We start from the raw sequence: 13329 nt of genomic DNA on the forward strand, positions 1-13329 counted from the left end.
TCAGACAGGTACACCAGTTGACAAATGTAAGCTTTTCGCTCAATATTTCAGAAGAAAAAGGTAAGTTATCATGATGGATGAAATAAGAATGACAAGAAACTAGTGACTGCAGCTGTATCAGAGCCAAAGTAGCACATTTTAAAATGAAACCGTCTTAACTGCAAACTAACTTAAAAAATGATCCATACGACAACACGAAAGAGTTGAATACTGGCGCAGATAATCAGTTAGGCCGATTATCGGTCGACCCGGATAACAAAATGCATAAATTTTATTTATATTAAGCCACAGATGGCTAAGAGTTTTGTTATCCTTTGGAAAGTAGCAGGAAAATATCAGCTGAAATACAAGTTGTAATAAGAAAATAAACTCACCCTTAATAAAATCAAGCATCCTGGCCTCCATGTGTTCCAGTAGGAGGCGAACGCAGACGGTGGTGAAGTAGCGGTTAGCCACCTCCTTGTCCCTCAGCACCCTCTGGAGGAGTCGCTCCAGATGGGCCTGTGATGTCTGCAAACCCTGACGACACCTGGTTAGATAGGCTATGTACGGTGCCCGCTTTCTAATAATGCAACCACACAGACACAAATATGAATTTAATTATTACCACTGCTACATCTATGTGGTTTCCTCAGACAACATAATTCAATGAACAAAGAAAAGATAAAATGAAAGATGACTGTGTTCCCTGAGGGAGCTCGTGTTGTCACTCCAGGTGCTCACTGTTACCTGTAATCCTCTGCAATGGCAGCTAGCAGCTTCCTGCTGGTGCGCGCGTCAAAGCGGCTCACACAGCGCGTAGTCTCCTGGATCTGGGCCATCTGGTTCTTATCCTGAAGGTTGATAGCCTCCGCTAGCTGGACTTTCAGGAAGCAGACGATCTCATTGTCTGGGGAGGGGAACAGTAGGGAGACTGTTGGAGACACAGCTCGCCGCTAACAAAAGGTACAGCTGGTTACGGTAATCTCATCAAGGTGCCGCCACCAGTCTACAATGTGAAAGATGATAATAATTTTACAGGTAACCAATTCACAGGGTGTCACTTCATTCTGCCTGGTTATGTTCTTCTTCATAAATCCATTTCTGCTTTCCTTTGAAACAGTATTTGGCCAATGTTAATTAATTCATTCCAACCTTTAATTTGTTCTATTTGTACAGACGTTTGTTGCTGCCTGCACAACAACTCATCTGAAATGGGTCTAATTGCTGCCAAACTCCAACAAGCAATGGATTATCATGGCCTCCCGGATTAGGTATTTTCAAGATGAGATTTTGTGCCATTGCATTATGCGGGTCAATTTCTTTCTGTTATGCATCTCTAAGGTTTCATCTTTGCCTCCATGATTGCTTTGGTCTCACTAACATCTTGAGGGAGTTCAGTATAGTCTATGATTGTTGTGGTCTCATTAACATCCCTTCAGAGTTCAGTATAGCTGCCAACATCATGCCTACTCTTGTTGCAGAAAGGATAAATTACTGTCAGACAATCATTTCCATCAGCCACAGTCTGAAAGCGAACTTAATATTTATCAATTAATAACAAAAATAAAACTACTACTACTTCTTTGTGTTTATCTGGAGATTACAAACCAGCTTTAGAAGCCATCTACTGAACCTGAGTGTGTGGAACAATGGCATTAATTATTCTAGGTCAATACAATACAGAACATGAAACAATAAAAGTCCGAGTACCGTAGTTTATCAATAACCTAAAACCAGTGTTGATACGCCGATTCCAGTAGTGTGCTGATTTTTTTAACAATGAAAAACACTGAAAATTAACTGGTCTTCACCCGAACAAAGATGGGAAAGTTCGCTAGTAATATTAATATGTATGATTTTAGGGGTGAGGTTTTCAGTTCAAACCCCACCCCTGTCCTTTCTCCGTGTAATGTGAAGTTGCGTTCATAAAGGGCATGCGACATAAATCAACATGCAGATCCACCTGAGATTTGCTGTGGTGACCTCAAAGCAAGGGAGCAGCCAAAGGCACTTCCTTTTTTGTAATTTATGTTTGTTTTCCTAAAGAAGCTTTGACTGATTTGTTCCCCCACCACCCACCACTGAGCGCTAGTAACGGTAGCTTGAGTCTTTTAACAGGTCTAATGACTCTTTATGTGCAAATAATAAAGATGCAGTGACAGGATGGTGAGAGAGGGCAACTGTCAATGGCTAGCCATTAATTAGCGTTAGAAAGAAAATGGCAATAGGAAAGGAAGAGGATATAGAACACTTGCTCCTCTTGTATTATTGATCTGTGGATATTTGGAGGTAAATTTGATAACTTTGCTACTGAATGAAGTACAGAAGAAGCCCAGAGATGAGGTGATTGCTGTGCATCAACTCTTCCCCAGATGACTATGAAACCAGTTATCAGTCTTTTGAATCAGGTCGTGATGGGGGAGGCGAAACCATAGCTTTAAAAGTTGTCTTCAGCTCTGGAAGAGCTACCATATTTTCTGCACTATAAGGCACACCGGATTATAAGGCGCGGCCTCAATTAGCGGGTACTTAACCCTTTAGGCGCACGCTAAAACACACAAAAAAAAAAGGTCACAGAAGCAAAACGGTGAGTTTATTTGAACTTTTTAACAACTTTGAACTACCGGTATTTAACAATATGGTGCTCACATTATTTTTTATTATGGTTCTGTCACAAATCCATCGAAGTCTTCATCTTCTGTGTCTGAATTGAACAGCTGGTCTTCTAGCTGTGGCCACCTCGCTTTGTTTCTGCGGAAACTCTGTTTGGTCTTTTTAACTTGGCGCAGTTCATTTTCTTGTTTCCTCTCGCAGCTGCTCTATTCCCATGAACAACCGCATAACTGATAGCCTGCAGGTTGAATTGTGCCTCGTAAGCATGTCTCTTCGCTCGCGCCATTTTCGGGGGTCCTTAGACAAACAAATGTTTTGCAGGATACCTGTAGTATAACTACCGGAGGAGTGGCGGAGGTAAGTGTACGTACCACGGACTCACGGACTCTTCTCTGATTGGTTTATCGCTGGCAGCGTACGTACTCTATGCTACCAGCGTATGTACTTTACGTATTACGGAATGTTCTCCGATTGGTTTATCGCTGCCAGGGTACGTACTCTACGCTGCTAGCGTACGTACTTTACGTATTACGTCCCTGTGTCAGCGGGAAAAGCGGGTCCGATATTCCGACGGTCAAAGACAACGTCGGTCGTTTTTACAGATTTTGGAATTCAGTGCGCACATAAGGCGCACCGGATTATAGGGCGCACGGCCGATTTTTGTGAAAATTTAAGGCTTTTAGGTGCGCCTTATGGTGTGGAAAATACGGTACTTTTTGATGTATACTGGTAGCTTTAATCCTTCCAGACAACACAGAAATAACATCCTACTCTAAAATGAAATATATTATGACCGATTTAGGTTATGGATACTTTCGATGGAAGTACCACAAACCTTCAGGATCCATGTGGTCTGGCAGCCCATTTCGCGTGGCAGCAGGAGCCATGATAGGCAGAGCCACAGAGTCTGCAGAACACAAAGCCAGCCGCAACTTCTTCTTGGCATCACTGCAAGATTCATTAGAAGAGTAGAAAATTAAACTGAAAAAAAAAATATATATATACAAAAATTGTGGAAAATGTGTGTAAAGAGGATCTAAAATAGCTTTTAAATGTTTTCCACATTCATGTAAATGTCAGACCTGAAGGAAAACTTGGAGTCATGCTGCTGGGCTGTCTGGCTTGCAGAGTCTGGCAGGTCATCTGTGGAAATGTTCTGTAAAGCATCCTCTCTCGGAGAGCCATGCACACTGTCTTCAACACACAGATCTGTTGAGATACACAAAAAATTTTAAATATTAAAGGTATAATGTGAAAGACTGGTGGTGTGTGGGTAATGTGTATAAGGCAGGGTGCTACTTTTATTTCTTTATTTTAAGTTCTGACCTCCCGCAGAATCATAGGCAGCTCCAACTGAGGTTTGATCACTGGGACTTGTCCTCTTGATGTTCCTGTACTTGTCCAGGATATCTTCAGCTGCTTGGGCTTGACAATTCTGTCTGGGCAAAGGGTCATCTGATAAAAAGACACACACACAAAAAAAGAGCATTAAAATTAAAACCAACATGCTGGAAATGTCCACATTTTTCCATTCATTCCAATCTGGAATATGATTAAAACATGTTGTGTTGCTTGCACAGACCTTGAGGGAGACGCTCCTGAGCAACATCATCTTTCTCGTGCCTGTCCCTTTTCCGAAATGCTGCTATTGGAGCTGTGGTGGAAAGACATCATTATCAAGTTTGATGGAATTATATCTTTTAATATTGCTGGCTGAGACACTGATAAGTTCCTTCTTTAGGCTATTACAAAAATCACTTTAATTACTTGGCAAACTTACACTTTGGCAACACGTCTGACCACCAAATTCAAATAAATAATTTGACCACAGTCCATCATATCATACACATCTCAGTGAATGCTTGAAGAATTGCAATGCAGTATGTAAAGTGGTGCACTCCCCCAGACCTGCAGATGGCATCAGCTGAATATGAACTGAGCTGATGAACTACTACACAAAGTCTTTAAGCATGCAATGAATGATTTTTCTGCCACAAGCTCAGTTTATCAGGATGAAGACGAAGCTTATGTCCTTGGCCACTCCTCCCCAATCCTCCCTCCACATCGAGCAGACGGAACACCAACTGGAGCTTCTTAGCAGGTCAATGTGGGAAAAGCAAGACTTATTTGGATTTTAGTCCAACCACAATCTTGGTCAGTGACAACTTTAGCCTCTGAATATGGTTTTTGGAGGAATTTTGTGAAAGCTGCTATTGTGACCCATCTTGAAACAATACAACAGCTATGCGATGAGTTGAGAGTACTGCCGTGTCTTTATAAATGTAGGGAAGGTCAATAGTTTCACAGGGCCTCACATGCATGACACATGCACACTGAGGAATCTCATGCACAGAAATGCATCCACAGCTAGATCAAGAATGTAAACGGGAAACAGAAAACCTCAGATAACTTACAAAGAGGGACATTGCTTCATTCTGTGCACAAGAAGCCATTATGCCATGATATATCTCCACAAAAATAAATAATAAAAATTTTACAAAATTGGTTCTTGGCTGTGAACAATATTATAATGAAAAATGGCAACTTATGGTGTAAAATTAAGTCAAAGCTTATTTTTGGTTCTATACTGTGGCACAGAAACAAAGGTAAAAAACAAAAGTAAATAGGCAAATTTCTGTTACTTATTTTGCATCAAAGTACAACAGTGATGTTTAGAATTCACATCACAAAAATGTGATGAAATTACTCACATTTGCCCGATATTGGTATTTAGCTAATTACACATATTTTGACTGAAATTAGATTGGTGAAACCATTCAACTGAATGTACAAAGTTCATCTATATCTTGTAAAATTCATCCATCAATTAGCCAAGTGATGTCTATCCTGTGAACAAAAGAAATCTTCAGTTTTAAGAGTCTAATGCAGGAAAACAGAGTGAAATATCCAGCCACAATTCAATTACAGTGAGATTCCATGTGCACCACACAGAAGCATGAGGATATACAGTGCCTCCAAAAGTATTCAACCTCTTGGACTGTTACACACAGTTGATTGGTTTATGATATCAAATTCAATTTAACAATTTCAAATGTATTTACAAAAAAAAATTTAAATGGTAATTTCAAAGATGAAAACAAATCTCTACTGGATCTACATTAAATAATATATAAAACTAAATAAGGGACAGAAGACTTTTCGACAGCCAGCGGCCCTTGAAAGGGAGAATTTGTGAAATCTTGATTCTTACATTATTACAGTTACGATATGATACACTTTGTCCCCAAAGGGAAATTTGTCACACAAAACAACACCACAAAACAATAAACATGTAAACATCCGAGGAGTAAATACTTTTTAGAACTCGTGTACCATAAAAAGCAATCAGCAATCAAATAATGAATACCTCCACCAAGGCAGAACAGTCTTCAAATTTTACATTCAGATAGTATAACTGTCTGTACGTTTCCCCAAACTGACACAGATCCGAACCTGGATGTGCATCAAATGTTCACTTGCTGACTGTTTGTAATCTGTTATATAAAACAGACATGTTGCACTGAATTCACCATATTAGTTTTTTAGGAATCGGTTGCAACGTTAAACAAAATGCTATTTAAAATCAAGCTTAAAAAAATGGTGCAGAATTCAGATCTGGATCCCGATCAATTTAACGGGTTCTTTCTCTGGATAAGAGACTTATTCACACAATTTTGTAGCGACTGGCTTAAAACATTTCGAGGACTCCTGTCGACATAAAGACAAATGCTGATGATCACGCAACCTCCTTGGCGGAGGTAAAAATGATGATGACAAAACTGAAAAATGAAGGAACAAAGTGTAATGGACACTCAGCCTGCAGGGTCGTGTCAAAGCTCCATCTAACACGCGGTGCAAAATCTACAAAGCAGCACGGCACATTCTGTAGCTGCAGGTTCCGGCAATGAAGCTCGGTGATGACAGCATGAAAGTGTTACCTGGAACATCACTCTCAACCGTCCAATACAGCACTGTGAGACACACAACAGACAAGGTTGTCCTTTCACACAGGCTGCTGCTGTGGAGACGGGACAACTGACTGCACGGCCATGCACAGAAACACCGCAAACAATGGGGTCAACAAGGTAAGAGCTGGGTGCTTTTGTTTTTGGCTTCAGAGCGCTCTCCTTTTCCCCCCAACTTATGAAGACCCACTGAATGTTTACTTAAGGAACATCATTACCTCAAAGACTAATAAGCAGTCATTTTGGGTGTGCATAGCTCATTATTTCTTCGACAGATGCATGAGAGGTTGTTTTAGAGTATAACTGCAACAAGAGATGTGCCATCTATCAGCGGTGATGACAGAGAGGTCTATCTAATGACCATTAGCTGCTGCTTGACAGCACTGCTGGGAGGGCTACAGCCATACAATCTACAGCACTAAAGTTCCTCTGATGACTGATTAGCTTTGTAAAGTCTATATAAATCTGTAGCCAGTGAGACGTGAGAGAAAAAGGAGTGGACACGTCTCCGGAGAAACTTCAAACAACAAGAAGCATCATTTTCCAAGTGGAACGTCAGCAATGGAGTGGACAACATGGATCATCATTCTCTTTCTTAGGTTACAAATTGGTTTTCACTCTGCTCTTTAAAGTGTGATATTTCTTGTCGGCCATGATTAAGAGAACTTTTGTCTGGAACCAAAAATAGAGGACCACTGTAACACGGATGAATGGAAAAAAAAGTCTTTTGCAGTTTGAAAAAGAGGACCCTGTTATTTGTTGCCTTACCTTTGGGAATGGCAGACACAAAACGTTTTTTCCACCACGGTCTGTTCCGATCTGACTTCTCATCATCGCTGTCTTTCCTGTCCTCAGCCTGTGAATGGAAGTTAAAATATTAGACTTCGTACACACATTAGTTGATGTGATTTTAACCTGTGTTGTTGCATTAGTTAAAACTACAGCTAGTTACCTCTCCTTTGAGGGAGTCCTTGCTGGGAGATGAGGATGGTCCTAAGACGAAGGACCCAGATGGGTCACGCTCTTCGACCGCTACCCGTCGATTCAGGCCAGGGTCACTTGTGGGTCGGCGGCCGGGACACACAATGTCAGAACTGCGACTACGGACCAGCCTGTCGGGGAAAGAGTGGCGCTGCTTGGACTGTTCGAGCTCAGCCTGGACCAAGCAGTGCGGCGCAAAAAGAGAGTGGCGTGTTTCTGGTCCCAGAGCAGAGGCTTCTGGAATGGGGGGGTCAGGGGGAGGGTGAGGAGGTCTGGCATAATGCACTTTGGGTCTCACTATTGTTCCAGTAGAAGAACCTGCAACCGTAAAAGTTAAAGTATTTTGAGTGTATTTATACAATTTACATTTCAACAATTAAATTGGGAAGTATTGTAATTTATACATACAACTGATCAGGCTTCCCTAAACAGCAGGTCTCATTCTAGGTTTAAGTCCCTTTTGATTTTTCATAAAACTTACACTGTATTGAAATCTAATTAAGTAAAGTATTTTTACTAGTTTGGGAGGTCCTGCAACTAGTACTCTGGTGTGACATACTCCAGAAAATTCGGTACCTTCATTTTTGTGGTATATCACAAATTTACAGCTGATTGTATTGCTGATATTTGACATGGAGTAAATGTGCACACTTAAAATCATCTGATAAAACTGATGAAATTTTTAGTCTCCCCACTGATTCATTTTGGCCAACAAAGTAAAAAAGTAACTAACAGCAGTTTATTTGGGAGGAAGGGTGTAATCAATACTACATCTCAGTATTTACTTTTTACCATATGAGAATCCATCTTTAAAGTGGATGCAATGTAGACGGAATCTGAGTATTATGTGACGTCACGTCTGTTGGAAAAAGACAAAGAAAAATGGCAGACTGAGATGTTTCCCTGGAGATCAAAGAGTGCACTGATGAATATGTACTTTAAGAAGTGACAATCAGCTGAGATGCACTGCGCTTTCGCAAGTCCAGATATGCTACAGGCCCGGATGGCTGGATACACTGCAAGCCCAGTGGCGCTTAACTCGCTATCTAATTTTCAATATTAAACCAATATAGCAAAAAGAGTTCAGCTGCCTGATGAGTTGTAGTAGATCTCACAGTTATGTGCACACTGCACAACACTATCGACAAATATTTATGCTGCTTTTTATGCAGCATAGTGATGTGAGTAGTACATTCGAAGGAAGTGGTTTGCTTCAAAAAAGCATTTTAAGTATTTAATTACCAAATATGCAGTTGGGCTCTCCTGGGGAGAAGAAACTCAAAAATGTGATGTGCATCTTATTTTTTAAATATGATTTGTGGTATATAATCTTTAGATGGGTAATCTTTGACTTTTCCCCATGTTCTAGTATTACAAAAACAAAACAAAAAACAAACAAAAAACATTATACTGTTAAGTTAATCACATTTTAAACAGAATCATTATGGGCAATGTGTAGAATAGGCACCAAAGTGTTGCGATATGTATCTTACCGAGAGATAAGTGTATCGCCCAAGTACCAGCAACAAACATTAATATTAACTAGCATGTTGCCCGTGGGGATCCATGGGCTCTAGATTGGGTAGTGTTTATAAAATAGATGGCTAAGCAAAGTATGCATAATGAGTTGGAATAGTGTGTGAGCCCAGAATGTTTTTAGAACCTTCGACCTCAATAATTAGATGAGGAACTCAACCCAGTCATTTCCTGTTAATTATGTAAGTTTTTAATGTTAATTTATTGTATTAATGTATTTAGAAATTGTTTAGGTTGTTATCACATACACACTATTATTATTATTATCATAATTATTATATTTTATTATTAATTCTATTTTGTCATTGGATTTTTAAATGGACCACAATGGAAATAAGCGTTTTATAATAACCATTATTTACTGGTTAGTTAAATGGCTAATTTCTCCAAAATATTAGTCCTATCAACTTTGTTTTCACAGCGTTCATCCTTGACCCAAAATACGTAAACATAAAAACAGCAAATGTCAGCTGTCCCCAGTTGCATGCACACAGAGCTTTTTGTTTTTTTCTGCATTCTGCTGCACGCAGGTGCTTTTAATTTTTACACATGCACAAACAGAGACGTGGTGGAGGACATCAAAAGCAATACTTCAGTCAAGGTAACGACAACATGAAACAACTGACTAGACGACTTGAACTACAAAAACACAAATTAATAACACTAACAACACTGTTAAACTAACATGAACCATAATAACATTTAAAACCCCAAAACCCCGAAGTCCCATGGTGCATTACAGCACATTGTCCATTGTTTACTGGTTAGCTAAAATTGCTAATTTCTCCAAAAATATTTGTCTTATCAACTTTCTGTTCTTGCAGCATTCATCCTTGACCCAAAATACATAAGTATACCAAACGGAAAATGCCAGGTCTCCCTGGTTTCTGCGTGATATGTACGCATACAGAGGCCACTTGGCTATATTAGAGATATCTGACACAGCAGACCTGTGTGAGTGCTGTGTTACCCATCTGGTCATATCCAGCAGAGGTTTCATACAAAATCTGTTACAATATTATCCAGAGTTCTTTCCAATGTGATCTCAGCTAGCCTATATTTGTTGGGTGCGTCCACCAGTTTCTATTTTACTTCTGTTATTTTTTAGCACTTTCGCATAAAATTTGATTATAACTGCAGATATAAGATTGTGAATTCTTTATTTGAACACTAAGAAACCAAATTATAGTTGTGCTGAAATCTTTCCATGACTGTAAGATAAACAAAACTAAAATCAAATGTGACCACACCTTTCAATTCTAGCTGATATTTAAACTGCAGCCCCCCCGTAGTGAGACTAACTGTGGAATTCTTGACCCCACCCACCCAAATACATGTTTTTTGAAAAACTAAATCTTACTATTAAATCTACTAAGAGACAGAGTAACATCATATGTTTGCTGAACACCACCTGACTCAAACAGCAGCTGCTTAACACTGGAAGGAAAAAAAAACAGCAGAAGAAAAAAATCCAAATGTGGAGGAGGATGTTAAAGAGAGACATTAGTGGGAGATGAGCCCTAGGTGTAGGTAGGCCACCTGTTCCAAGGGTAGACTCCCTCTCTCCTGAAAAGCTTCCAAAGGCAACACTGTGCCATGAGCACAGTGTGACAAGGGGACAGAGCCAAAGAGCCTGGGGTGAGGTCTCTCAACCTGTCAGCTCTTCACCTTGCCACAGACATGCACAGCATTCCTCTCAATTTCAACTCACCACACACTGCAAACAAAACCCACGAGGGTAGAAACAGAAGACTGCAAAGGACAACATGGAACATTAACTGGACCAGATGAAACAACATTTCTGCACATTCCCCTTTAGTGCCACGTCCAGTAACTGGGGAAAAAACTCGTTGCAGTCTTCTTTTTAATTCCACACAGGTCATGCTGTTCTGCGTGCTCGCTACATTGGGAATTGGGTTTTAATGAGAATCATTTCTAGCTGAGTCTGGGTTCTGAGCTTTCTGGGAGTACAAATTACCTTCAGCAGATGAGAGGGGATCAAACATGGCCAGTAAGGAATCAGACTGTGAAGGCGGAGAGGTCAGATTGTGTGCCCCTGGAATAAGAATTGATAGGATAGAGTTACCAAGTTAATAATAAATAAAAACAGTTAATAATGTCAAACTAAAACGAGGATTAACCCCACCATACTACTGACAACATAAAATGTGTGACTAAAACTAAACCGCAGTTTGGTAGCAGGTGTTTAAGTGAGAGAGACTGATGGCTTTGGATATTGATACTTTGACCAGACAGACACGGGCCATTCGCTGGCCTAGTGGGGAATGTGACACTCTCCTACCGTGGCCTGTCTCCTCCCCATCTGGACTGGCCACAGAGTCCTTCCCTCCAAAGTCTGAGCTGCACTCTGACCGCAGGTCCTCGATTTTGTTTGGTATGTCTTCTGAAGTTGCACTGATACCTGCCATAACAAAAAAAAAAAAAAAAGAAAAAAAAGACACAAACAGCTTGTGTTGACAATTGGGACAAAAGTCGCAGAAATGTCACCTCTACATTGAGATGCTTCGGCTGTGCAGCTGCCTTGCTCAACCGTTCTCAAACAAAAGAGCTTATTTTTCTCTTAAGATTATGCTGTATTATATCTCGCACAGAGGTCTCTGCTGGGAACTTTAAATTGGTACCATAAGCTCCCATGGGTTAGGCGGATGACACAGGTAAGAATGATCATCAGATGCAGACTATCCATCGACTGGATAGTCTGGATCCCTTGGGAAGGCTTCCTGTGAACTGAGCCAGGAACGTCACTACTGCTTTTTAATTTAGTATACTACTTCATGTATGTCACTGTAGCAATTCAACCTGGGCCAAAAGAAACGCCAACCAACATTAACCCACATCAGACTGGAGAAAAAAAAAAAAAAAAAAAAAAAAAATAGAAACACCCACTGACCCATTTGTTTTTGATGTGATCTTTACTCCAAAAAACTAGCTTAGCTTCAACTCCATTGTTTTCTGTCCAAATCCTGGTGCTAAATTTGTTTTCATTTACACTTCTATTATTTATTAAGATCTTATTGTTTGTTCTCTTCAATTTGTACTAATTCAATGATATCTTGACCTTTCTGTGTTGATATTGATTTCACAAAAAAGAAAACTCAAACTACTCGACCTGGTTAAGAACACACTCAGCTTGTTTAAGTTGACCCAGTGCAGCGGTAGAAGGTACATTATGCATTATGTGATAAAAGCACCAAATTTTCAGAAGTATTACTATATGGCACAAAGTTTATTTTCAGGTATGCAGGCATTTCAATTGTGACCTCTGAAGGTCATGAGAGGTCACTGACCTCTACACCTGTTCAAGACGTCAAATGTTACAAAACTTTATTGTAATCAGACATTGTTTAGGGGTCCCTCACAAAGCAACAATTTTCCCCAAATAAGCAAAAAGGGGAGACTACTTCCAGTAATGTTCTCCTCTGGGTGACCAATCAACCACCACTTTTTTGCAATTAGAAGCCATCACAAGTACCTGTAAAAGAAAATAAGAGCATCAGAGTCTTCTCCCGTTAGGGTGAGGTTGCCTCGCCAACGGAGGGAGAGGAAAATGTGTCACTCTGGGGGACCTCTAAATCTTATCTGATTGAATTCAAGTTTGGTCTGCACCTATAAAACCCCAAGTGGACCAAAAACAACCAGAAGTCTCTCACAACTTTTATTTTTTCCACTATATAACATGAACAGCCCTATTGACCTCTAACAATATTAAATATTGACTGGCTCTGAGGAAATGACGTAAAATTGTATCTCAACACAACACAAATTTTGTTAAATCAAGAAACCTGTTAAAACATATTCACATGTTGCTTCACTGTGATAGGACTTTACATGTTCCACCACCAGTTATAGTGCAGCAGATTGGCAAAATACACTCAACAAAAATATAAACGCAACACTTTTGGTTTTGCTCCTATTTTGTATGAGATGAACTCAAAGATCTAAAACTTTTTCCACATACACAATATCACCATTTCCCTCAAATATTGTTGACAAACCAGTCTAAATCTGTGATAGTGAGCACTTCTCCTTTGCTGAGATAATCCATCCCACCTCACAGGTGTGCCAAATCAAGATGCTGATTAGACACCATGATTAATTAGTGCACAGGTGTGCCTTAGACTGCCCACAATAAAAGGCCACTCTGAAAGGTGCAGTTTTATCACACAGCACAATGCCACAGATGTCGCAAGATTTGAGGGAGCGTGCAATTGGCATGCTGACAGCAAGAATG

At 40.0% G+C, this 13329-nt stretch overlaps 1 protein-coding gene across 6 annotated transcripts in view; it reads right to left on the reverse strand.

The window, feature by feature from the left end:
- Positions 1–13329, reverse strand: part of gapvd1 (GTPase activating protein and VPS9 domains 1) — a 137755-nt gene that overhangs the window by 16128 nt on the left and 108298 nt on the right. For 4 of the 6 annotated variants that reach the window (XM_034169776.1, XM_034169780.1, XM_034169779.1 and 1 more), the window contains 11 exons: positions 11380–11499; positions 11056–11133; positions 7513–7859; positions 7329–7416; positions 6534–6566; positions 4178–4249; positions 3922–4050; positions 3678–3804; positions 3431–3543; positions 730–889; positions 375–562 (listed from right to left, as the gene is read on the reverse strand). In XM_034169776.1, the coding sequence (XP_034025667.1) occupies positions 375–562; positions 730–889; positions 3431–3543; positions 3678–3804; positions 3922–4050; positions 4178–4249; positions 6534–6566; positions 7329–7416; positions 7513–7859; positions 11056–11133; positions 11380–11499 (1455 nt within the window). The remainder of the gene's footprint in view (positions 1–374; positions 563–729; positions 890–3430; positions 3544–3677; positions 3805–3921; positions 4051–4177; positions 4250–6533; positions 6567–7328; positions 7417–7512; positions 7860–11055; positions 11134–11379; positions 11500–13329) is intronic. The other 2 variants (XM_034169781.1, XM_034169778.1) reach the window with 1 other exon arrangement.

Source organism: Thalassophryne amazonica, chromosome 5 (genome assembly GCF_902500255.1).
Source record: "Thalassophryne amazonica chromosome 5, fThaAma1.1, whole genome shotgun sequence".
NCBI classification, from domain to species: Eukaryota; Metazoa; Chordata; class Actinopteri; order Batrachoidiformes; family Batrachoididae; genus Thalassophryne; species Thalassophryne amazonica.